This window comes from Berghia stephanieae, chromosome 5, assembly GCF_034508935.2.
Source record: "Berghia stephanieae isolate SIO BIC M18660-M18661 chromosome 5, UCSD_Bste_1.3, whole genome shotgun sequence".
Lineage (NCBI taxonomy): Eukaryota > Metazoa > Mollusca > Gastropoda > Nudibranchia > Aeolidiidae > Berghia > Berghia stephanieae.
In genome coordinates this window covers 57,804,688-57,831,172 of record NC_088364.1, presented here as the reverse complement: position 1 = coordinate 57,831,172, position 26,485 = coordinate 57,804,688, and the positions used below count along the sequence as shown (strand labels likewise).

Sequence of the window (26,485 nt, the reverse complement as noted above, 5' to 3'; positions counted from 1 at the left end):
TCGTCTTTTTATTTCTAGTAAGAAGGCATTAAACAACGATGCTTGATGATGTTTCAGAAGTATTGCTCTTATCACAACTTTAGAATGAGGGCAATGAAGATGACATGAAATGAAAACCTGACAAGCATATAACGGGCTCTCCGGGGACTGATCATATATCATAAATATATCATACAGTATTTGTAGACTTTTAAAAAATTGTTCAATTTTCAGATCAAATATGATTTATATTTTATTTTTAATTATATTTTTGTTTGTGCCTGAGTCTAAATATTTGTGTAAACTTATAAATTACTTTGAGAATATCTTTAAAAAAAGTTGATTCTTATGGTTTGTACAGATCATGTTATTAAATAAAGCAGATGTTGATACAGATAGATTAAGTCATTTTTTTTTTCTCCATCGTAAGTGGAAAGATAACTTGTTAAGTAAAAAAAAACAAAAACAGGTAGAGCTGTAGAAGATTTGAAAATTCTGTTTTTGAAACTACTACTTTATAATTGTCCATTTTCTGATGAAAGCTACTATATCTCAGTATGTTTTATTTTTTACAGGTTCATCAGTGACGGGGAAGCCCCTTGGAGCTTACTGTGATATCCTAGCTGTTTGTGAAATCACTAGAGTTTTACTCCTTCTGTTACTGCAGGTTAGATAACTGGACAATTTTTGTTTTCTTTTTTTAATCTACACATTGCGTTCTCTGTGATGTGGGAAATTATAGCTGCCATGAAAAATATAGGTGTGCCTATGTCAGTTTTTCTTTTCTTTTTAAAGTTAGCACAATTTAATCTCTTTGAAAGTTTGTGTTTATTGCCGACATCTGACACATGAGTAGAGTAAAAATGTTAATTGAATTGATTTTGATAGTTTTCATCCTTTAGTTTCACGCAATGAATAAGATATCAACTTTCTTATTTTATTTTCATCTAATGAAATTAGGAGGAGGGTAAGATTGTTATGATAATATTTGGAAAAGTAAAATGTAATTTAACTAATTTAAGGTAAATTTGATTTGCTCCAAGTTATAATAATGAAAATAATTGAAGTCCTAGGTTCAGTTTTCATTAAAGATCTATTGAAAAATGCACATGTCATACGAATTTTTTTTCCATTCATATTAATCTAAAAGAGATACTAAATGCAAAATAAATTATTGTTCAGGCATGCACAGATGTGATTGAGTAGAGTAATGGTTAAGGGGCGGTTTGGGTCTTTTCTAAAAAAAATTTAATTACCTATATTGGGCGGTTTTAATCATTCTGTATCATCAATATAGGTTAAAAAACAACATTTATGGTGAAAATTTTTAATTATATGTGTTGATACCCATTTTGCGATCTAATTTGGGGGTCTGACATCAAAAAATATAACAATCTTGTGGCAAACGTTCCACAAAAACTAATGAAGGAATGACCTCCATATTCTTCCCTCTTGTCAACATTGTACCATAGTGTGTCACCATAGAGAGATTTTACCACTTTAGCTTATGTAATTTTTATTAGATCATTACAAAGTTGAGAATCAAAATGTTATGAAAAAATTGATGTAAAAAATTCAGATTTAGGATTATAATTTAAAATTCACAAATCTTATCAAAAAAATCTCTCTATGGTGACATAATACATTATCTCTGTCATAATGTGGAAATTTTCAGACAATTTCATTGAATAGATTCTGAGAAACGTTTGACACAGTTTCCCATACCCTTAGAAAAATGACATATTGAGAAAATAGCAAAATGGCTTCCCGTTTTTCACACATTTCTTACTACCTGTACCATTTTTGACTGTGTATTTCGTGCCTTTATAGTCTATTTTAAGAATTTGGACTTTAATTATATTATTTCTAAGATAATAAAATATCATTTTCCACCAAAATCTCAAAATCAAATTTTTGAAGGATTTTCCTAATAATTAGACCCAAACCGCCCCTTAAGGCAGATATGTCGACCTGGACAAATGGTGTTGATTCAATTAACCATCTATACCACTGTATCTGTCAAGATTATTTTTTTTTTTTGCTTGCTTTATTTGTGGTGCTGTAATCAGGTTAGTAGTAGGGGTTGTCACAAGAAATTCTGTTCGATAATGAGCCTTTGATAAATTTTTAAAGGTGGGTCCATCTATATGTATTGGTTTAACCGTTTAAAACGATCCTCTTTCTTTCTGTACTCGTTCTCTCTCTCCCCTCTCCCTCTCTCTCTCTATCTATCTATCTATCTCTCTATCTATTTATCTATCTATCTATCTATCTATCTATCTATCTATCTATCTCTCTCTCTCTCTCTCTCTCTCTCTCTCTCTCTCTCTCTCCACTTTTCTATCTTTCTATCTATCTCTATCTCTCCTTTGCCAAATAAAATTTCAAAGTAATTTTTTTATTTGAGGTGAGAGAACAATTTTTTAATATCACTCATTTCAGCCAACACCGCAGAGAATACGACCAGAACATGCGCAAACTTTAGAGAAATACACTTGGGAGTCATGTGATAGTCTTACAGGTAGATTTAAATTTATAATAATAATAATGATAATAATAATAATAATAATAATAATAATAATAATAATAATAATAATAATAATAATAATAATAATAATAATAATAATAATAATAATAATAACAATAATAATAATAATAATAATAATAATAATTATAATAATAATACATGGCATTTATATCATGCATTGTCATCACTGTGTGATACTCAATGCACGTAACAAATCATGAACATGTAACGGTAAAAAGGTTGTGCTTTAACATTGATTTAAAACTATCAATAGATTTTGCTTCTCTTATCCTTCTGGGCAGGCCACCATAAAATTTATAATTATAATTATTTCTAAGAATAAGCTTCATTTTGTCAGTTGAAGATCGTAATTCCTATTTGGTGCATATCGTTCGAACATGCTTTTAATGTAGTCAGGTGCTTCATCATTTAGGCTTTTAAAACAAAACAGAGCAATCTTAAAAATGATTCTTTCCTTGACAATCAGCCAGTGCAGCTCATACAGAATAGGTAAGGAGTGTACCATTCTCTGTAAAATAATATTTTAAAATAAAAATAGGTGTCAGTGCATGACATAATCAGGTGAACATTTTTTATTTGCATTTTTTTTCATTTTCTGAAAGAATATGCTCACCAGAGCATTTTAATCTTTCTTTGAAGTAAATCGGGTGATTTTTCATGAAGTTATGATCAGATGTATGGGAAAGGTATCCAGCAACTTTTCTCAAATTTCATACTTTTTCAACTTGATTAACTGTAAAAAATATTAAGAAATGAAATTAAGCTTTGATATTTCCTGAAGATGTACAAAAAGGGTTGATTTAATCATTTATGACAAGAACTCATTTTGGATAAACATTTAATTGACCTTCTAACTAAACTTGGCAATATTTCAGTTAAAACTTTTTCACCATCCGACTGATTATGTCATTCACTGTAACATATTTGTATATTATGAATAAATGATTCACTATATAATCTATATTTTACAGTTAAATATTCTTTTTGGGTTATTAAAAAAAATCCTGTAACCTATAAATTGCACTGCGCTGGGTACTATAATTTCTTTTAAGAGTTTGAAACTATTTTTTTTTAAATTAAAAAAGCAAAAACAAAACTGAATTTTTTGAACAACGATTTTATTTTTGATTTTATTACAGAGACTTATCTTGGAGAGGATCTCTATCTTCTTCTACAGTCAGTAGTTGTAAGTATTTATCTCAAATGTAGATCACATAATATTTTACATTTTTTCTGCTTCTAGTTTTACCATAACCCATTGCCTGCCAGATGGGAACCGTTGATAAAATCTGCCTTAAAGGTACAGATACTCACAAATGTTAAACTGCATCATTTTCATGTTATCCGATAGGTGGTATTGTATTACATTTAAATAAAAAGTCTTATTACAATTTGTAAATATCTGCCACATATTTCTTAGCATCTTAAAAATGATAATACTGTAAGATTGATTTATTCAACATGTCATGTCATATTCAAAATGAATTTCATTAACTAGGCTCACTTCTTTTTATGACTTTGAAGCATAAAAGCAGGTTATTCTTAAGAGTATAGTTGCATGCATGAAGGAAGTGGTTTCTTTTCAAATATTTTTCTCACCTTGCTTGGTCAAATAGAAATAGTAATTATGGATTTTATTCAGCAATTTTTTATATTTTTTTTGTTGGTGGTTCCAGATGGCATGTCAATCCCAAGATCTAGAATCACTGCGATCTCTTCAGAAAGATTTATGGCCACTATTAAGCAGTGAACAAAATCAGATACTCCACTTTATAATCCATGAGCTTGCCCATCCAAGTGGAGAAGGCATTTGAATTTGAGACATTGGTTTTATGTACCTTTATTGTCCTGTCTGCATCTGGTAGTATGTTGGTCTTTATATGACTTGACATCGACTCCGTTAAGCAATGTTGATCATTTCAGCAAAACATTTTGACCTCTTGTCTTATATTTTGGGGGATTCAGATGTTGGAAAGTGACTTTGAAGAAAGTTGGGGTCGCAGGTCATTTATTAGAATTAATTTTAAAAAAATAAAATTGAGCATCTATATAGATAGTGCAATATCGATTACATGTGCTCAAAGCGCTTTACAAAATAATAGTTTTTTTTTCATTTTCTATTCAAAACATTTATGATAATTATTAAAAAAACCTATCTATTAAGAAAGTTATGCACATTTCATATTAACCTGTCATTTACTGCTAAAGACACACAACGGTTTCTTATTAAAATATATTTTGGGTAAGATGACAAAAATAATAAAAAACTAATCATTTGTCTTAACCCTATCCCTATATGTGGGGTGATTTTACACCCCAGGGGTATGTTTTTCGACTGTAAAAACCTCAGTTTTTAACATAGAGGGATGAAATTTTAGCTAATCGCCAATTTCATGATGAGGAATTGGGTAGTCATTTTTTTTTAATTTGAAAAAATACTTTTTGAGTTATTTAGAGGTCAAATGTCAGAACCCCTATTCCTATACCATGGGGTGTGAAATCACCCCATGTCTGTCAAGAAGAAAAAATGAGCTATGCAGTTAACTATATTGTGGGGTGTGAAATCACCCATGTCAGCGGTGGTTGGATGGGAGCATCACCTTGAATCATATACCTATGATGTTCGCATGGGTGTACGATCCGATAGTGATGTCGTTTCTTCTTCTCTTTACTAGCCTATCCTGCTTCTTTGGTTTGTGATTGTATTTTTGACAGGGGATATTTTTTTTCTGTAAATCTTCTGCCTGTTTGTTCTTGGTTATTTATAATTTAGCTTATGATATCTTTAGGTTATGATTTTGATTTGCATTTGTACTATATTTGTTAGATTGCTTGTTTTTTTGTTTCAGCGGTCTCTCATATAACCTCAATTGTGTTGGAAGAGACCTAAAGCAACAAACAAACAAACAAAACACCCCATGTCAGTAATGAAGAAAAAATGAGCTATGCGGTTAACTATATTGTGTGGTGATTTTACACCCCATCAATTATATAACAGTAGATACAACATGAGGATGTTGGTATTATTGGAACATCGTGTCATGGTATTATTATAGTATAAATATAAATTATACAATCTTCACTATTTTACTTGTATAGTAAATATACTATGTAAGTAAAATTGTGAAGATTGTATAATTTATACTATAATATTATAACGATTTTCCACAAATACCAACATCCTCATGTTGTATTGCTATTATTATAACTATTACTACTACTATAATATATAATATTTATATAGCGCATTTTCCGTCTTTTAGGCTGCTCAAAGCGCTTTAGACTTTACAATGCTATCCACCATCATAATGGGCATCATCAGCTTCAACTTATGCACCATTAGCCTAGTGGTCTGGGCGTGGACCTAGGGGTCATGAGTTCGAATCTCGGTCACATCAGTAATGGAAATACCGGCTCGATATAAAGCCCATGTTTGGTCCTATCTGAGACGGAGGTTAAATTTGGAGGTCACCCTTCTAGTAGCAACTATTTTAGATCAGCAAGTGGATTATTTTATCAACAACCAACGTGAAAAGTGACTTAACAGTAACAGATTTGGAATCAAATGTTTATTTACAAATTTAAGCATCGAGCAACAAACATTGAATAAGTAAAAATGGATTTGTGTACAGTGTACAGTAACACTTTAACTTGAAACACCGGTTTTAGATTTAGAACAAACAATTCAAAACTTTGAAAATATAAATAACGTCAATCAAGAAAATAGCCAAACTCAACTAAAAATTGTAATAATAATAAATATTTTGCTCTGCTGTGAAAATACCAACACAGACTTGAACTAAAACTAAAAAGTAACCTAAGTAGTTGTAGTAGTAGGAGTACACTTAGTACACACTACCTTAGAATGTGGTACACAAACAAAACTTGAACAAACAGCGCAGGACTTCCTGATTTTGGAATCCTTTTTCCTGGGACAATCAAGGCATCTGCCCTGAGCAGGTCTTTTTCGGCTGGACACGACTGGCGCTGTAACTGTCTCCATGTTATTATTAGGATTAGTATTAGGCCTAGGTCTTTCTATACCCCATTCACCAACAACATGTTGAATTGTTAAATCAAGTTTTGGATTTGGTTTCTTCATGGTGCTGAATCTTCTTTCCATATGCCTGATAAAAAGTTGCCTGGAGAGCTCCTCCTGAAACTGTGCTCTGTTTTTCTTATTACCAAGGGGGTCATTTTTGAAAAGTTCTCCATAGATAACATGACTTGCAATCCCAACAGTGTCCAGAACATTGTAGAATATTACCATGGGCCATCTCCTGGCTTTCCTCTTGGTTGTGAGACTGTGGCACATCTGGTCAAAGGTGTCCACTCCACCTTTAGTTGAGTTGTAATACTTGATGATTTCAGGTTTTTTTCTTTGGGTCGTTAACATCAATGTCGATTGAATTGTGCATGCTACTCATGACAATAACATTTTTCTTGTGATTTGACTTGTAGCTCACAAGAGACATATTTTGATTAAACATGAATGATGATTCGCCCTTTTGTAAATCTTTTCCCTGTTTGAAGCTTTGTGGTAAAAATCTTTTGTCTCTTCTTACAGTCCCAACACAAGATAAGCCTTGTCTTTGCAGCCACAACAGCAGTTCTTTATCACTAAAGAAATTGTCAAAGGTTATATTCCTGCCAGATTTCACATACGGTAGAGCCAGTTCTTCGACAGTTTCCCTTCCCAAATTGGTCCTTCTTTCTCCATACTTCCCAAGATATGGAATGGCTTTCGATGGATACGCCGTTTTAGAATTGCAAATCCAGAAGAATTTCATTCCATATTTGTCAGGTTTAGAGGGCAAGTATTGTAGGAACTTAACCCTCCCACGCCAAGGAATTAGTTGCTCATCAACAATCAAGTTCATGTCTGGGGTGTAGTGACAGGCCAGTTTATTATTTATTGAATCGAACAAATCTCTAATTGGTGCAAAAATATCCCTCTGTCTGCGGGCTGATCTAGATGCTTTGTCATCAAATCGCAAGGCATTTGTCAGATTGTAAAATCTTTGCATTGTCATGGTCGCTTTTGCTACTGGGTCCGCTGAGATTCCACTCCAAATTCTTCTAACGTCAACCAAATTCAATTTCCTTGCCCGTAAATGGAAGTACAGTCCAAACAAAGCTAACATTTCGATGGCATCAGTCTTTTTCCAAGCATTTCCCTGACATCGATTGCCCTCCAGGTTCGTATAACTTACAATGTTTGAAACAATGCTGACAGTGAAAAACAGGGAAAATACACAGAGAAAGTATTTTATTAAAAAATACAGAACTCCAAGCATTGCACAGTTGAGTGAATCTCTTGGCACCTTCCTGTGTCTCCTCTTTTGTCATCGTAAACCAATAGCTATATGCTATCTCATTCTTTTCCAAATCAAAAATACGTGCCTGCTATTGCCTAAACTACCTTTTTAAACCATCCATATTTTCTTCTGATTTCTTAGCAGCTGACAGCAGTGATTTGTAATGGTGAACAAAATAGTCGATGTCAGCAAATGACGACAATTTTATTTTATGAGGCTCAGCCAGAGATGCATGGATGTCTTGATGTCCATATTACACTTTTTCTGAAGATATTCAATGGCGACTGGAAAATACTTTTCATCAGTTTTGAAAAAAAAAATCTTCTTTTGTGCCTCATTTAATTATTTTTCTACAACACTTGCCTACACTTGTAATCAGGAAGCAGATTTTTCTTCACATCTAGTTCCAATTCATCGTTTTCACCAACTGTCACTAATTACAGATTTGAAAATAGACCTAACCGTATGAATCATTGGCAATCCCAAAAACATGATTCACATTTTCAATGAACAAGACAGATGCTTTAACTTCAGGTGAAAGGAGCTTTTTGACACACTCTGAACTTTTTGGTCCGTTGCCTTAGAAGTTTTACCCTCATATATTTCAAGAAATAATGCTCTCAATTGTTCCCATTACTCAAGCAGATGAGATAAGCTTAGACCAAGAGACAGCCGTTGAGAACCTGCATCCTGGAATGTGTGTATTGCCCTTTCACACATGTGCGAAACAAGTGAGCGTCTCTGGAGTATTCCAAATAATATATCAACGCTCTTAAAGATTTTGTTGAAAACATTGAGGAAAAAACGAATGTTTCATTTGTTAAAAGGTTTAAAAGGCCAGATGCTTTTTGAGTTGTATCTTCTTCCCAATCTTCGTCTAATATTTTCTCAAAAAGGCTGATAAGATCCTCCTTTTGTGCTGCTATACTAGCAATAAGACGGGATTGGAAATTCCAGCGAATCTGTGAAGGCGTGGGTTGAGTGCTTTGGCAAAATTGATGGAAGGCATCGACTCATTTTGAAGAATGAGAGAAAAAAGTGGAAAATGCTATAATGTTTGCAAAGAAAATTTTACAGCATCTAATACGGGAACATGCTTGTTTTAGTACTAAAGTTAACTGGTGTGCGTTACAATGGGTAAAAACAGCGTTTGGAAATGTTTCTTTGAGCTTTGCCTGAACCCCAGAAAGTTGGCCAGACATCACAGCTGCTCCATCATATGTCTGAGCAATTAATTTCTCCTTCACATCTAATTTCTCAAGAGCTTCCTCCAGAGTTGTTGCTAGTTCTTCAGCTGTCCTATCGCTCACTTCAACAAATTCTAATAAACTTCCAACCAGTTTCCTTCCCTTTAAAAATCTTAAAATAATGACGAACTGTGTACGTTTTCTTGCATCCGTAGCCTTGTCTGCTTGAACCGAAACAAACTTTGTATTTGTAATATCACGCTTTAATTCTTCCAAGTAAATATTGTACATACAGTTTAGGAGCTCGTTCTGTTTCTCCTTAGCTGTATAGTGCGGTACAGTTGCTGTCTCCAAATGATTTGCAAACATTGGATCATTTTTAGCATCTCGCGATATGAGATCTAAAAAAACTCCACAATTGTATGATTCAGAGCTTTCATCATAACCTCTGAGGGCAATTTCATGTACACCACAAAAACAAAAGGGCATCAATTATCTACTCACAGACGCAGCATGTCCTGTGTCCAACTGATTTCTCATGTCTACAACATTGAATTGTTTATATTTAACAGTATGTGTGACATGGCTTTTTGACTCAGAATGTTTCTTCAGTGCCTGAGAGATATGTGCAGTATCACTGAATCCTGTTTTCCACTAAGAGCATCATCACCAAAAATCAAACAATAAAAACAATGAAACATTTTACGGCGTTCACTGGCAGTAAGTCATTCAGCAGTTTAAAGTAATCATTATTTTAAATCGGTGCTGTCTGCACAGTGTGTTAGAAACTAAGTTAAAATTCACTGGTTTGTGTGGACCTAAATCTTTGACCACTATTTTCTCTTAAGGGGATAAGTGTATGAATTGATTTTCTATTAAAAAATCTTATGATTCATGATTGGTTACAAATTAGGGAGGTTTCATAAACAATGACAACAGCGATAAGACATTTTCTCTGAATATTAAAGGGTATGACACTCAACTTTACAAGAATTGAATTTAAAAATCCACATAAAATTCCACATGCAAAGCACTTGTTAACTTCACACACAGTACAAGTTGAGTAGGGTTCGTTGAGAGTGTGCAGGGATGAAGGACTCCATTGGGTCAGGGATTTTTATTTATAGTACCATGGGGCTCTTCTCGTTAAATACTTTGTTTACTGTTCTTTTTGATATTTAATATCTATTTAAGCAAAACCAACAATGATAGAATATATATTAATTGCCATTCTCTTCATCCGTATATTTTATTGAAGCAAAGCCTCTTCTTTCAGTGATAAAACTGAAATGGTTTTAATTTATCCCAAGTAGGACCTTAGGGCGTGCATCGCTAGATCGGCGGTCTAGAGCAGTGAAAGACAACAGTTGGTTGGGGGAGATTGGAGAGTGGTAACACTAACTTTCTTCAAGGCACAACAGTTAAGTATAGGGTGAAGACAGGGCGGCCGATCAAAGACTTGCTCATATAAACACCGGTTTGCACTCAACTCTCTTCGAACGACTTCTTTCTTGTCATCCAACTCCCGGAGGGCATAGCATTCTTGGAGCTGTTTTGACTTAGGGATAGCTCCACTATTCACATGTTTGTGGAGAAATGTGCGGAATGCAGGGTGGTCTAGCTTTGAAAGTGGAATATTTGTGGCTGTAAACACTGATACAACTTCTTTGCAAAGTTCATTGCGCCCTGAAAAGAGAAATGTTTTAATGAAAGATGTTAGACTAGCAGTTCACTTAATAACCTGATAATAATAAATCTAGATATAAAATCATAATTGTCGATGAGATAAAATATGGGTCAGGGCTCAGGATTTCGACTTGATAAGGGATTCTACTTTATTTTTATATCAATTAACAAAAAGTGGCACTAGATCCGGAGTCTAGTTCTAGCTCTACTTAGATCAACTGAAGACAACTGGCACTGGATTGCTCACACTATTCTCAGAGACTGAAAAATCCAGTATTGTCTTTACGTGATTTATGTCTAGATCTAGATTATCTAGTCTATATTCATTACAATCTACTATTGTAAACAATAGGCTGTATTTGATTTCTACTTGAGTCAAGAACTACTTCTACTACTAACTACATAATAGATCTACATTATACTATACTATCCTTTTTCGGGTAAAAGGCTTTAGAAGCCTGTAACACCCTCTCGTCATTAGTTTTCATACTATTTAACTTGGCACATGCGTGGGTTGGACAGAATATTGTCTATCTGTCATCTGCATTTTTTGCCAAACTGGGACCTAAAATTTGCCAAAATTTGCCCAAAAAACCCCCAAAATTTGCCAAGAAATTTGCCAAAAAGACCAAAATTTGCCAAAAAATTTGCAGAGGAGAACTAAGCGTTTCAGTAAAAAATTAACACGCGGTACAGAAAAAATATATATAAACACAATTTATTACATTTAAGGAAGCTACATTTATTAATTTACACAATAGCGTTGTTACAAAGATTTTAAAGGATCATTATCCGTAGAGAGTAGCTTCCCTTGTTTTGGGCCCAGGCAAAGCTGCTCAAGTTTCACACTTTTTTCTTCGTTATTTTGTTTTCGCTTCTTTTTTTCCCCAAAATTTGCCACGCGATTTGCCAATTTTCCAAAAACTTGCCACGATTTGTCAATTTTGGGAAATTTGCCAAAATTTGCGGATCGTCCTGATATTTGCGACCGCAAATTGCCATTTGCGGCCGCAAAAAATGCAGATGACAGGTCTATGAAACCAGTGTTTGTCTAACTTTCACAATCAGTAATAAATCGTTGCCTTATCACTGCGGGCTCTCTTTGATCGTCAATTCACCTTTCTCATTGAAGCGGACACTTTTCTAAGTTTCTCTACTCTAGACTCTAGTCTCAAACTCAGGCTCAAAGGACGATACAACAAAATACCAAGCAAAAATTCAAATAATCTTACTTACCATTAGCAGAAATTGTGTCAGGGCCCTGAAAGCTGTCCAGGGTGCGTTGCTTTTGCCTTGTCACAAAATGTGCTCCATGGTATTCTGTACTTCTCGGCGGTCTGTCTTTTAGCTACTTTCAATGAACACTTTGTCTAGTTCAGGGAAGTAAGGACGCATGGACAATAAATCTGTCATCGGACAATCGATTTTTATTCAATATATTTAATTTTCTCCCTTTCTTCTCTGAAGCCCTTTTATGGTTCGAAGTTGAACAGCCATGTTTTCTTGTTGACAGGGTTTAAGGGTCCCGTCTCACACTTATTGTCGTCCACTCTGATGACTGATGACAGGTTTTATAACTAACGATGCCAAGACTTTGACATAGCTGTTACTATCTTACCTTAGTCCATTCAGACCTTAAGTTCTTCGCGACATAAATGACATGGGGGGGGAAGCATTTCACCATTGCCATTAGCACTTGCACATCCATTTACAGTATTGAGTCTCGGCCAGAACCACCAATGACACGAAATAGATGTGAAATATTTTTTTCACAGATAACCCTAAGTCGCTTAGGGTCCAGAGGCATCCCGGTTTCATCAACATTAAATATTCGATGAGGGCTATTCATCAGGTTATTTTCCTCAAGCGTGGATTTAACCAAAACAAACCATTCCTCCACAATGGTTGCATTTGCTGTAGACTTAGCTCGAGCTGTCTTCATTTGCTCCGGCAGTCGAGAGGTGAGGATAGGGTGTCTCTTGAAGAATCCTGAGAGCCAATCCTCAGTTGGCATGCCATTCTTGAATGGATTCTTGGGCTTGGACGCAGTATACTCACTGGACCAAATGCAGAACCTCTTGTTTCGTAAAGCCAAATCCCCATCTCGCCATTATTTTAAGGCACTCAACCAATTCATATTCTTCTTCACTTGTCAAGTAGGTCTTTCGCCCAGGGCCCATTGAAACATATCTGTGGTTAAGGCTTTTTCACTCAATCTTGTGTTTTTTTCTAATAATTGTAAAATCAATTCACCTTTGCTTGTTGCAACCTTTTAATTTTAATACTAAATCACACTAATCACATCTATCTTTTTTTGGAGCTTAAAATGAAATATTGAATTCTTTTTTGAAAATTTCATAATATTTGTATTTCTTTACAGGCTCCATTTCTTTTTCTGTACAGAGATCTTTGTACATTCCATACATTTTACCCAAATTAAGAGACTTATCAAGGTATTTTCTGCACGAATCAGCCCTAGAATAAGGAGAGGGGATATGGGGAAAGGAATTTATATGATTTCTCACCATGTCTAAATACTCATCACTTATTTTGTTTTTCACATTTTCCCCACTCTTTGATGGTTGGTAAAGGAACACCAGTTTCTCATAAAAATATGATTCCGACTCTTAAACCATTTCTTTTTGCAAACTTTTTACATCTTTCTCCAACTGAATGACTTGAATGAATTCCCTGAATCAATGTGGTTAATGATCCACTTCAAGTGTGCTGCTCTGTAGTGACATTTCAGATTGTTGATGATACCCATGTCACAAGGTTGACCCATGGAAGTGGCGTTTGGTGGCAGATAAAGCAGTTCAGTGGCTCTTAGGTTTAGTCCTTTTGGGTGAGCCATACAATTATCCACCACAAGCAGTACTTTCCGTTGTTCCAAAAGCACTTTTCTGTCAAAATTTTGGAGCCATTCTGCAAATATCTGCCCTATCATCCATACTTGGAGTCATAACGAAAGGAAACTAGAAAGGAAGGTAGACCCTTAAAACAACGTGGTGTTTTAAATTTTCCGACGCCTTTTCCGACGACAAAAAGAGGCTGTTTACATATAAGTATATGCATCACTACTACCGTCATGACGGATGTATGGAGTTCAGTACAACTGTTTGAATTTTGTTGAGTTTGTTACATCTTTACAATCGACTTCGCTACAACTACAAGTGGAGTGGACTGTAATGGTTTTGGCTCAGCAGACCAATTCTGAAGCCAGAGACTGCAGTTAAGTCATGTCTGACCATAACTAGACAACTTTTCTAAAACTGTTTTATTTATAACCATTGCCATTCTTTCACTGGGTTGCATTTTATTCTAATAATATTAATATGACATATCTTTTAATAATGATAGTGGTTTGTTTTGCCATTGAATAGCACAATTACAGAACCATGTATTTGGTGTAATTCTGCGACACAAGTCATCCAATGGAGTCAGATTATCCTTTGCAGAAGAGCAATCTCATCAAAGATAAATTTTTGGGGGGTGGCGGAGGGGGTAATAATCTTTTTTTTTTGGTGTGTTCTAAATGCAGCATTGCCAGGGCCATTAAGTTTTCCCAACAGTTCTCCGAGTCCAGAGCCTTACGTCAGATGTCCAATGCAGTCTACAAAACTTATTTTTCAGATTTAGATAACACTTCAGGAGATGGATTTTATTTTAGTTTAGTCAAGCACCATGTTATACATTAGCAGAACAATTTCTCCCCATTGGCGTGTTTTCAGGACACGAGTGTTATGTGTGGTGGTGTGTTGTGACATTGCAAGCAACCATAGTCTTGACAAGTTTATCCATGGTGCTTATTAAATTGAAGACATGCTATTATCAATAATGACAAAAATGAATGAAATGTTATCGAGACTTGTATTTAAGAAAAGGGACAAAGAGAAAGGCAGTTGGAAGTCAATAACTACTTTCAGTCCATCATTAAGTCATTACTAATTTGGCTTGTTTTGAACGCTGAAGGGGTTCAGTACAAAGTCAAAAAACATACTGAAAGCGAGCCTCAAATGTTTCTCCCAAACACCATTTTAAAAAAAAATCATGAAAAGTGTCAATTTATAAACTTTTTGTTTTTGTTGTATAGCCATCATTAAATATCTTATTGTTTGATGTATACAGGGTGATTCGGTAAAATATAAACATCATAAAAGCACATGTCATCATTATGGGGCACTGCCAAACCCAATGTGTTCACATTTTATTGAATCACCCTGTACATGTATACTGTTTTCGTTTTCATGTTCATTGAGTCTTGGTGACAATAAACAATTTCAAAATAAAATAAATATTTGAAATCATTTATTTCTATTTAAATTTGAAATCTAAATCTGTTTAGATATCTTATTTGGCATGTGACCTTACTCTCTGTTGGAAGGTATTCTGACCTCCCTGTTTGGCAGGAGGGTCAATCTTGCTGTATCTCTGGGTTGGGTTCTTGACCTCCCATGGTGGGCAGGAGGTGACTTATTTTGTCTTCCATCCCCCTATAAATTTTCTGAGTCGCTTTCTGCCTTTGTCTTGGAATGGGATTACTTGGTTTTGTTATGGCTCTTACCGGAGTCCTTGGCTGAGAGGAAACAGCACTGTAAATGTATATCGTTTGTTTTGGGAAATTGAATTTTTTTCTCTTGGATATCATCTCTCTGATATGTACTGATAGTTATTTTTTAATTTTCTTTTGAACATATCATGTGAACTTCATTCCCCCATATCTTTTAAACATTTGATTGTGTTCTTAGTGCGATCTTGTGCTAGTGACTGGAAGAGACTGAGATTATCCCAAACTAAATACCTATACTGATAATGTGCTCTTGGAATCTTCATCTGTTCCCCATTTGAATCAATACCCCTTTGTCTTATTTTTTTCTTGCAATAATAGAATACTATCTCATTTTCTTCCTTTTCACTAGCGCTAATATGATATAAATGTTGTCGCAGGCACCATAAAACCTTTAAAAAATAAAAATCTTATTTGGCATGTGACTTTGCTCTCTGTTGCAGGGTCTTCTGACCTTCTATATTGGGCAGGAGGGTCAATCTTGCTGTGTCGTCTACCTCCAAGTTTGCCAATTTTCAGTATACATATTAAAAATACAAAAAACCCCCCAAAAAACCCTTCAGCTTTTATATAGTGCAATATCCACTAAACGTGCTCAAATTGTTTTACTGACTTTAGTATTGTTAAAAACATCAGTAAATGTCCAATCATCTAGTGAACGGGAAGAAGTAAGCATGTAATGTGTTTTCACTGGAGTTCAGTGTTCAGATAGGGGGATTGACAGATGTGTTTGAATAAAGTTCAGTGATTTTTTTTCCTCCTTAATCGTCAACCCTTTATCTTCTATACGTTTTGCTTTCTGCTTTTGTCTTTGAACAAGATTACTTGTTTTTTGTCACATGTATAATATAGTACTACAGTCCAGTCCAGATAATTCGAAATCTGATTAACCGAATTTCTTTTAAATCGAAGAAAATACGATGTAATGAATTATTTTCTTCTTTTTCTAAATAAAATATTCATGGTTAATTCGAATTCGAACAGTCGTTATTCTCTTTATTCGAAGTGCAAGTGCTTGCCCATCACTAAAAAAAAAAACTCTGGAAGGTCATAACGAACTGCCTGTTCTCCGTATCCACCCTCCCACGCGTTTTAATGACTGAGCTGACTAATAATAATAATAACTAGACCCCTGAGGCATGTAATGGCGTGTTGTTCCCTCTATGTCCCACCCGCCCTCTCTCTTCTTTCTCCAAATTGACCAGCTGTCTCGCGTCATCCCTCTCTCATCACTAAGACTAACTTGTGGTCTGCTGGCCGCTGGCTAACAAAGGGGGTTGGTTATAAATAGATCTAACCCTGATACCTGGAGTCAGGTTTAGTTATTTCCCTTGTTTGGAGACGAATCGAATTCTGATAAATAGAAGTCATTTGCTTTTCCCACCCAATTCGAATTATCAGGACTGCACTGTAGTTTTGGGAGATGATATATTTTTCTTGTAAATCATCTCTGTCATGTAGTTATAGTTTTGTGTTTTGAAGATAATATTTTGTAAGCATTTGAGTGCATTCCTCTCAGAGGGCTCTTATGCTTGTATCAGGATATGAGTCGAAATTAGTACAATGATAGATTGCTCTTGATTCTACGTCTTTCCTATTTGAACTAGCACTCATTGTCCTAGTTTTTCTTGGGTGCTTTTAATTGTAATTTAGAACTTTTACTTGCCCATCTGTTTTTTTATCAACAGCGCTTGTAAACTGACCTCACTTTTTGTAGTTCATCAGTGACTTTGCAAGTAGCTTATTGAAAAAGAAAGGAAAAAAAAAATATTAAATTTATTCGTTCCTAAGTGAAGAAGTTTTCTTTGAGGTTTTTTTCCAATGGAAGACTGGAATAACAGGCATCAGCCACTTTGCAGCTACACAAAGTGAACTAGGTTGAGGTGACTTGCTCAAGGTCATACAATGTGGCAGGTGGAATGGAACTTGGTTTGTTATAGGTATGAAGCAAAGATCATACAGCTGTGCTACGCCTTTAAAATTTAAATTGGTGAGTTTGATTTAAATGGCAAGATAGAGTAAACTTGGATCTTTGCCTTTTTTAAAACATTCGCTTACTTAAAACGTATCTGTTTAGATTTTAGTAGATGATATGAGACAGTGCTGATGGTGACAAAAAGTGAAAAGTAGGAAAATGTTGAACTATTGCCTTTAAGCCCCATTTTTACTGCACTAAACTCCACTTTTAGAGCAATTGAGATGATAGACTATCATTGATACTCTAGCTAACTTCTGGAGAGTGGGAAATTGCACCTGTGTGTTCCACCACACATCAACTCTCTCATTGCTAGAACATTGTTTCGAGAAAATGTAATTTTTTAAAAGGAGGAGATTCCTACTCTGGACTCCAAAATCGCGGATCCGAGGAAAACCATCAGCACTGATGAGAATCATGAGAAGCAATATTAGGCATCTAATTTGTGTGGTGTTTGTATGTTTCAGCTAAATTAATTTGTAATTTAAGCGCGTAGAGTGATGTCTCTGAGTCAAAGCGCTATAATAAGTTTTCAGCATTGATATCTATTCCTGTTCTCTATTTAAACCAGTCCTTTTTTCTTACTTTTTATAAAGGCTTGAGTCAGAACAGATAAATCTTCACAACTAAAATCTTTTGACAATTCCATAATCTTCCTTTGTCTAAAACTGAAATGATCTAAAAAGTATCACATGAAATTTTTAAAAAAAAGTCAATAGCACGAAACGACATCCAGATGAACAATCTTGCTGCGAGATAGTGCATTTTTTATATATCTTGTTTGTTTGTACTTTTTCCATATCAACTGATAAGTACCATATCTAACACTTCATAGAAGAAAGGCAATAGCAGAATACTTGAGGGTTGGAGGGCATCAGTTAAGAGTTGTATAAAGTTTGTATAGGAAGGGAGTGATTCTCTACCAAAAAAAAGGGAATAAGATGCGGAGTAAAAAAATTCTAGATTTACAAATAAGACAAAGGGGTTTGGTTCAAATAAGGAACATAAGTAGATTCCAAAAGTTACACAATATATTATATATAACATCAATGTTCTTAGTTTAAGATACCGAAAAGCTCAATCCAGATTCAAGCACATGGTACCATGAAGAGGAATACACTCAAATGTTTACACAACATTAATATCATATTAAAAGCAAAACTATAACAGTAACAGTACCTAATAGAGAGATGATTTACAAGTACAAGGGAAAAAAATATCTCCCAAATTTAATACAAATACCATACATTTGACTGTTTTCCTCTCAGCCAAGGACATTAAAAAAACTTAAGTAATCGCAATCCAAGACAAAGACAGAAAGGAACCTGGTAAAGGAAGTAGGATATAAGAAGATATAAGACCATGGGAGGTCAAAAGATTGTTTTTGTTTTGTTTTTAAGGGTTTTACGGCGCTTGCAACACATTAAGATCATATCAGCGCCAGTAAAAAGGAAGAAAATGGGATAGTAAAAAGTTCTAGAATTACAATAAAGCATCCAAGAAAAGGGAAGACAAAGGGGAATTGGTTCAAATAAGAAACAGGTGTAGATTCCAAAAGCACTCTATCAAAGTACTTAAATTGAGATCACTAAAAGTCTCATCCAGACACAAGCACAGGTCCCCGCTAAGAGGAACACACTCAAATGTTTTATATATAATATAAAGAAAGCATAATACAGTGCATAGCAGAGAGATGATTTACAATGAAAAAAATATCTCCCAAAACTAACTATACATTCGACTGTTTCCCTCTTAGCCAGGACCAGGACAAAACCAAGTAATCTCATTCCAAGACAAAGACAGAAAGCATGTTGGAAAACAGATATTATAAGGGGATAGAAGACACAGTATGTACCCCCCTGCCCACTATGGGCGGTCAGGAACCCCGCCCAGCAAAACAATATAATCACATAAACACACACATACACGCAGTAAAAAAAAAAGCCAATCCAACCCCCCTCCAAAAAAAAAAATAAATAAAAAGGACTACCCATAGGAAAAGACCAAATAAAGCTCCAACATGTGGTGCCCAAAAATCGTCCACTTCTAAATACACAATCAATTAATCACACAAATTGTTTGTTTTGTTTTTGAGGGTTTTACGGCGCTTGCAACACATTAAGGTCATATCAGCGCCAGTAAAAAGGAAGAAAATGGGATAGTAAAAAGTTATAGAATTCAATTGAAGCACCCAAGAAAAGGTAAGACAAAGGGGAATTTGTTCAAATAGGAAACAGATGTAGATTTCAAGAGCACACCATCAAAGTACTTGGTTTGAGATCACCTAAAAGTCTCATCCAGACACAAGCACAGGTCCCCACTAAGAGGAATTCACTCAAATGTTAACAAATCAAATATAACAAGTAAATAAATCATAATACAGTACAAAACAGAGAGATGATTTACAAGGAAAAAAATATCATCTCCCAAAGCAATAACTATACATTCGACTGTTTCCCCCTCAGCCAAGGACTCCGACCAAGGTAAGGACAAAACCAAGCAATCTCACTCCAAGACAAAGACAGAAAGCATGTTGGAAAACAGATATAAGGGGATAGAAGACACAGTATGTACCTACCTGCCCGCTATGGGAGGTCAGGATCACCACCCAGAATCACACAAATTATTTTGAAATTAAACTATTTATTCATAATACAAAAGATATTGTTCATGATCATTTGCTGAAATCACTGATTATGTAGATTAAAAAAAAAAAGCAAGAGACAACGTTAAAAATAAAAAATTAAATGGTATTATAATGCAACTTACAATTGGCTGCACCACAAAGTTATAAAAAAGATTAAAGTGTTATATAGATAAATAACACTAAAATATTGAAATGGGAATATACCAAAATGTATGCTTTCACTTATGCACATCTTGAACCCCCCCCCCCCTTTCCAAAAAAAAAAAAAAAAGAAAAAAAGTCTCCTTCAGAGCCTTGTTGCCCATGGAGTCGGTTTATTGCAAGCGTAAAATGTCCAAAACAATTGCGTGCGACCTTAGAAAAGGTGATGATCGATCCCAAGCTACTTTCCTTAAATTAAAATATGTCAGCCTTTAACTGCTGGATGTTCAAGGTGACTTGAAAAAAAAAATAAATTGACCGTTAGCATCAGACACTCAACTGATTTGAACTACAACGCAAAGTAAATAAAACGGCAAATTAAAGTATACAACATCAACAACAACAGTAAAAAAAAATGATAATAAATAAATAAAATAAAAATAATAGCAACATCAAATCCATCTCCTTATTTATAAAAATAAAATAATTGGTAATGTTAAGGGACATTGTATTCATAAAAGTACATTCACGACCATTTATACTACTCTTATCTTCTTTATTATATAAAAAAAAAACAAAAATAAAATGAGATCCCTTATCTTTGAGGGAGACCCATAAACTACAAGTACAAACTATAAAGATGTTGAAATCTATAAAGAAATGAATAAATCAGGAGTTCAAAGAAAAATCGAGTATGCTTTTTCTTGTTTTGGTTTGTTATGTTTTTAAAAAAGCGATTTATTGTTAGTGGGGACTGTCCTTGGTCTACAATGTAGAGTGGAATCCTCCTAAGCACTCTTGAAGTAGGCAATCTCTCATGGTCTCAAATTTTCTGTTTTTAATCTAAGTGAGTTCCATTGATAATGGATGAAGCCAAACCTTGCTTAAAGTCAGCCAATTTTTCGGGTCCAGCTGTGTTGGCTTTATCGGGATTCCACTGATCTCCCTGCCCTATACAACATCCCCCTCCCACTACAACGCTTATCTCGTTTATTTGTTTATCATAAATTTAATGACGAGGATCAACTGTATAAAATCGAATACAACACTATTTGTTACGTCACTAGACAGACTAGTACCGGTACCAAGATATGCGATATAACAAAGTTTTAATGTGTGTTTGATGTAAAATCCAGTGTGAGTTCTGATTCAATATGGAAAAAAAACAAAAACAAAGCAATATTTGTGCGTTAACAACTCATAAGTAACAGTAACAGCGCCCTTCAAATTCAATAAGACCTAGGAGCTGACAAGAATTTACTCTTAGATCTGCTGCCTTTGCATCTTTAGTCCACTATAAGATGGTAAGTTGATAAGCCAGTTGTTACAAGACTCGGCTAACCATTTACAGATGAATGAGATCAACATTGAAAAAAAAATTGTTGCAAATTTAAAGTTGCTTAAAATTTTAATCATATGAATGTAGACCCAGTGAAAAATAAATAATGACACACTTGAACAAACAATATATAAAAATTAAATTTATCAAAAGGTATAACATACTATTAAAGATATAAGAAAGCAAAAAACGTGAAAGCAATGATATAAAATAACCAAAATTGAGTTTGTTTTTTAGTGTTTTACAGCTCTTACGACATGTTTAGGTAAATTTGTTTGTTTGTTTGTTTTTAAGGGTTTTACGGCGCTTGCAACACATTTAGGTTATATCAGCGCCAGTAAAAAGGAAGAAAATGGGATAGTAAAAAGTTCTAGAATTACAATTGAAGCATCCAAGAGAAAGTAAGACATAGGGGAACTGGGAACAAATAGGGATCAGATGCAGATTCCAAGAGCATATCACCAATGTACTTAGTTTGAGATCACCTATAAGTCTCATCCGGACACAAGAACAAAATCCAACAAAGAGGAACACACTCAAATGCTTACATTATACATTAAAAAATAACAAATATACTAATACATAACAGTAGGTAGTCTAAACCCAAAATTAGATCACTCTCACATGATATTTCTAAGCTGTTCAATTGATAGAGCTAGTTGTCCTGAGTGAAACGATACCAAAATCAGCTAAATATCTTAATTTTTAAGGAAGTTATGACAATTTGAGTTTTCGCAAAAACAGGTCGAAATACGGTCCCGTACAGATGGCCCAAAACCCTCATTTTTGAACCAGCAGTGCAAGAACGTAAATCAAGCAAACTCATTAAAATTAATTTGAGCCAGACAAAATGTTGCTGTGAATGCCTCCAATTTTTTTCAATAGGTTTAGATGCATACTTTTTCAGTTCCACGACTTCAAAGAGAGCGAAAAATCCATTTTTCGCACGGGCTCGCGAAAAGAGTAAAATTAGCCAAAAGTAGAGAATTTTGAAAACTCCCAAAATATTTACTTATTAACCAATCTTGATGATCTTGGTATCAATCAAAAGAGGACAATGAGCTCTATTCATTTCTGAAAACAAAAACAACACTGATTTATAAATAAAGTCAGAACAACAGAATGAAAATCTTTCATTTTGTCATGTTTAACAAAATGACATTTATTAATCAATTTTTTTAATACATTTTTTTATCACAAAATACAAATGGATTGAATTTAATTATACATACAGGTGTGCTTAACTAAGATAATGCTAAAAATATCGCAAAAACGAGTTTAGTAAATGTTAAAATTTGAAAAGACCAATACCATGGTGATACAATGGATTATGAAATGAGAATCAAGAAAAAAATATTGCTAGCCAAGAAAACTTTTTAATTTTGAGACCAATTCTTCATGAGACCCTGACAGGCTAAGGTTTATATCTTTTACATTTCTAATAACTTTATGGTATCTAATTTGATATTTAATTGCTTCTGTTATTTGTTTTTTTTTTTATTTCTGAGATGTTAGAAGTTTCTCTCGCAAATTATCTACTTCATTATTTTGGCAGACACCTCTACTCAACTCTATTCTCCTCTTTAACTCATCGTGCAATTAATTTTAAATTGTCCCTTTTCACTTTATCAGAAAGTTCAAGTTGTTTCTCAAGAGCATCTATTCTGTTTTTAAAAAATTCAAAATTTGGCTGAGAAGATTCCTTAGCATTTGTAATTTTGCATACATTAGATTCAATTGGAGTTTCATTTAAGTCATTTGATACTGAAGCACTAATCAAATTTTTAGTTTGTCTTCCTGAAAAATGTTGTATTTCATATATGAATTCTTCCTCGAAAAATTGCTCAAATTCATTTGCACTGATTTTTTTTACTTGATTGGAGTTTCTTTTTTTGAGCTTTTAGTTTATTTATCCTTAAGATCAAATTCTTGATAACATTTTATCCCCATCTTTTTGTTCAGTTCCACTGATTATAAAGAAAAGCCAGTTGGCTGTAAAGTTGGAGTTTAATCTCTCTGAAGTTTGAAATTTTTCTAAATCTAAAACTATTTTATTTGAAAGTTTGAAGTCATTTGGTCTTATGAAGTCTTCATGGTCTCCTAACAAAATTTTCCTGTCAATATGAGCTGCTGATAAAACATCTGAAATAAAATTAAAGTCAAAAACATTATCTAAATACTCCCTGAACACATCATGAGGACCATCCACCAATTGAAAAGCTCTTGAATATGCAGAGGATATTATGCCGTAGCCGATCACATGATGCTTGCAAAAGAGGACGGTCACTGTAGAGATAGCCAAACCAGTCTTGTACCTTCAAGAGAAAAAAAATCATACAATTGCATGAAACAATGAAAAATTGATAAGTCCACACATGACAAAAAAAAGCCATTAATAGGGTCTACTGATACCATTAAATTTTTATAATACAGTACAACCTCTGGATAACGACACCCCTGGATAGCAACATTGACCTCTGATCCCCAATTTTTTGCTGTTATTAGAATTAGATCGTTTGTTACCGACCAATTAGAACACGTTTACTAACCTGCGTCTACATGACACATTGACAGCCTGCCCTCAACAAAAGGCACTTTGAAAATATTTTCCTTATCGAACATTAAATTCAGAAAACCTCCATTGCCTTTGTCTGCAAGTTGTAAAGCACCTAAAGGGAGGGGTACCCCATCTTATGAGTTAAATGTACACCATTCAATTATCAAAACATGCTGCATGAAGCTTTGAACGCAAAAGAGAAAAGACAAAACAAATGAGAAGCTTCAATGACAATATAATTGTTGAGTTTCTCCTCTATTAAGCTAAATAAATACTTTAAACATCAAGACGGGATCAACTTAAAAACAGTAATTAGTTAAACAAATTGTAAACCAGTCATGCTGTTTACTTCGAATAAGTGTTTTATAAATGTTTTGTATTTGTGCTAAAAAGACGGTACTTTCACTATCCATACCATAGCAACATTCTTAAACACACATTACAGGAAAATTGGGTATGACATAAGAGTAGGTGTAACATACCATCTTCTGTTCATGGCCACTGAACAGCATGATATCCCACAGCTGGACAAGCACTCGATTGGTGAGGGTTGGTGGATTGGCATCAGGTCTTCTTCTCTTTCCTTCTCTGGTAAACCTTTTAAACATGGCATGGTAGCTATCATCCGCTGTGGTGAAAGAAAAAAAGATAAATGAATGTTTATGACAATTTCTTCCTAGACCTCACATGTAGATTAGAATATCAAAATAAAACTATCCAATCATGACATCAGATATAAACACATTCTGCTTATGAAATCAATCCGAAAACCCAGCTATATAATAAATATAATATATATATCATCCGTAAAATAGATGCAAGAGAAAATGTTCTTATTCCATTTGAAAGTACAATAATAAATCAAATAAGAATATAGCATGTTGGCTGAGAAAAAAATATGAGAGAGAGAGAGAAAGGGGGGGGGGGGGGGGGGGGCTTTTTTAAAAACCCAAAAACTATGAATGCAAATATCATTATCAATATCAATGACTAAAATAAAGCCTACATTATTATTAGCTAAGTAGAAGTTTAAAGAACTAATAATTTAATAATCTAAAAGGTTAATAGAAAAAATGTCTAATATATCAACAGCTTTGGACTGTTCCAAATCAACAGGCTGCTTAAGGTTAATGAGCTAAAATACGGGTACGTATCTCAAAATATTTTCATTAAATGATGAACTTGTGCCTGTCAGTGTCTTTGATAACTCTTTTGGTCGGTAAATAATACAATAAATCTCAATGGGAGACCTTTGATAACTTAAAATCGAAAAGCAAAACTCAATTTATAATCTATGACAACCCCCTTTCTATATAATGGACTAGTCCACTTCGATCAGAAAACTGAAATAAGACCATATTCTTGGCAGCCATTCTGATTCAGAATACGAGAAAAACGCATCAACACCAGCTAATATATCAGTTAAAATAAACAAAAGAGAAACAAATCAATAGGCTATAAATTGAAATATAATTTTGAAAATACAAATTCGATAGTCAGACTGTGAATTGACGGAACTGAAGAAAATAAACAAACTTTAGAAAGTGACCGGTTGATCAACGGATGGCAGTGATGACTCGATGACAGTGACTTGGGCAATTAAATCAAAATAAACTAATATTTATCTATTAACTTTTCAAATCATGACTGAAAACAATATATAGTAACACTTACCAATTAGTTCGTGCAAGATGTTGGCAGTTTCAGACCGTGAAGTCGCCATAACGATGAAAAAATGTGAGAGCAGTAGCTACACACACATTGCAGTAATGGCGTACGGTAGAAAAAGAAAGTGGCTTCGACCGGCTGTTTTGTAAATTGACGCAACAAGCGCCGTGGTTTCGTATCATTATGATTTTTTGATATTATAAAGAAAAAAGGCTGAATTTTAATATGATGGTAAGGGTTTTCCGATTTTTCCAGTAAAAATGCATTTTTTTGTTATTTGAAAAATTAAAATTAGATTTTAGCCCACTTGTAGCCAACTTAGAAATTAGCCCGTGACACCACTAGAAAGAGTGATATTTCGACAACAAAAACATACACTTTTCATGCGAATATGATTCCACGGCGCTTGTTGCCAAGACTTTAAACAGCAGTAGGTGCTCTGGACCACGATTTTCTGTGCGCGTTTGGCCGTGAAAGTATGCATATTGTAAAAAATATTTTGAAAATGTAAATATTCTTTTAACAAAATAAAAATACCATGAAACGAAAGAGAAAAGAAAGCACTTTCGTTTGCTCAAAGTTTCATTGTCATAACTTTGATGGTTTTTATTTAATGGAGCAGTGAAGTTGACCAAAATGACCGAAATATCGGTCTCACTTGCTTACTCAGAGACGGGTTTAGACTACCTAATAACAGAGAGATGATTTACAAGGAAAAAAATATCATCTCCCAAAACAATAACTATGCATTTGACTGTTTCCCTCCCAGCCAGGACTCCGACCAGGGCCAGGAAAAAAACTAAGTAATCTCATTCTGAGACAAAGACAGAAAGCATGTTGGAAAACAGATATAAGGGGATAGAAGACACAGTG

General features: G+C 34.2%; 2 protein-coding genes across 3 annotated transcripts in view; one reads left to right on the top strand and one right to left on the bottom strand.

The window, feature by feature from the left end:
• Positions 1-17,072, top strand: part of LOC144973302 (40-kDa huntingtin-associated protein-like) — a 34,714-nt gene extending 17,642 nt beyond the window's left edge. The window contains exons 9-13 of one of the 2 annotated variants that reach the window (XM_078915573.1): positions 555-646; positions 2,422-2,500; positions 3,667-3,713; positions 4,204-5,106; positions 5,453-9,722. In XM_078915573.1, coding sequence (XP_078771699.1) covers positions 555-646; positions 2,422-2,500; positions 3,667-3,713; positions 4,204-4,341 — 356 coding nt within the window. In that variant the 3' untranslated portion in view covers positions 4,342-5,106; positions 5,453-9,722. Of the gene's footprint in view, positions 1-554; positions 647-2,421; positions 2,501-3,666; positions 3,714-4,203; positions 5,107-5,452; positions 9,723-16,973 lie in introns of those variants that run through there. The other variant, XM_078915575.1, reaches the window with a different exon arrangement.
• Positions 17,073-19,894: 2,822 nt separating this feature from the next.
• Positions 19,895-25,783, bottom strand: LOC144973301 (uncharacterized). The gene is made up of 3 exons (XM_078915572.1): positions 25,619-25,783; positions 24,427-24,572; positions 19,895-23,702 (listed from the first exon to the last, which is right to left on the bottom strand). The coding sequence occupies exons 1-3, from the start codon at positions 25,665-25,667 to the stop codon at positions 23,580-23,582; spliced, it is 318 nt and encodes a 105-aa protein (XP_078771698.1). The 5' UTR covers positions 25,668-25,783; the 3' UTR covers positions 19,895-23,579.
• Positions 25,784-26,485: the final 702 nt, after the last annotated feature.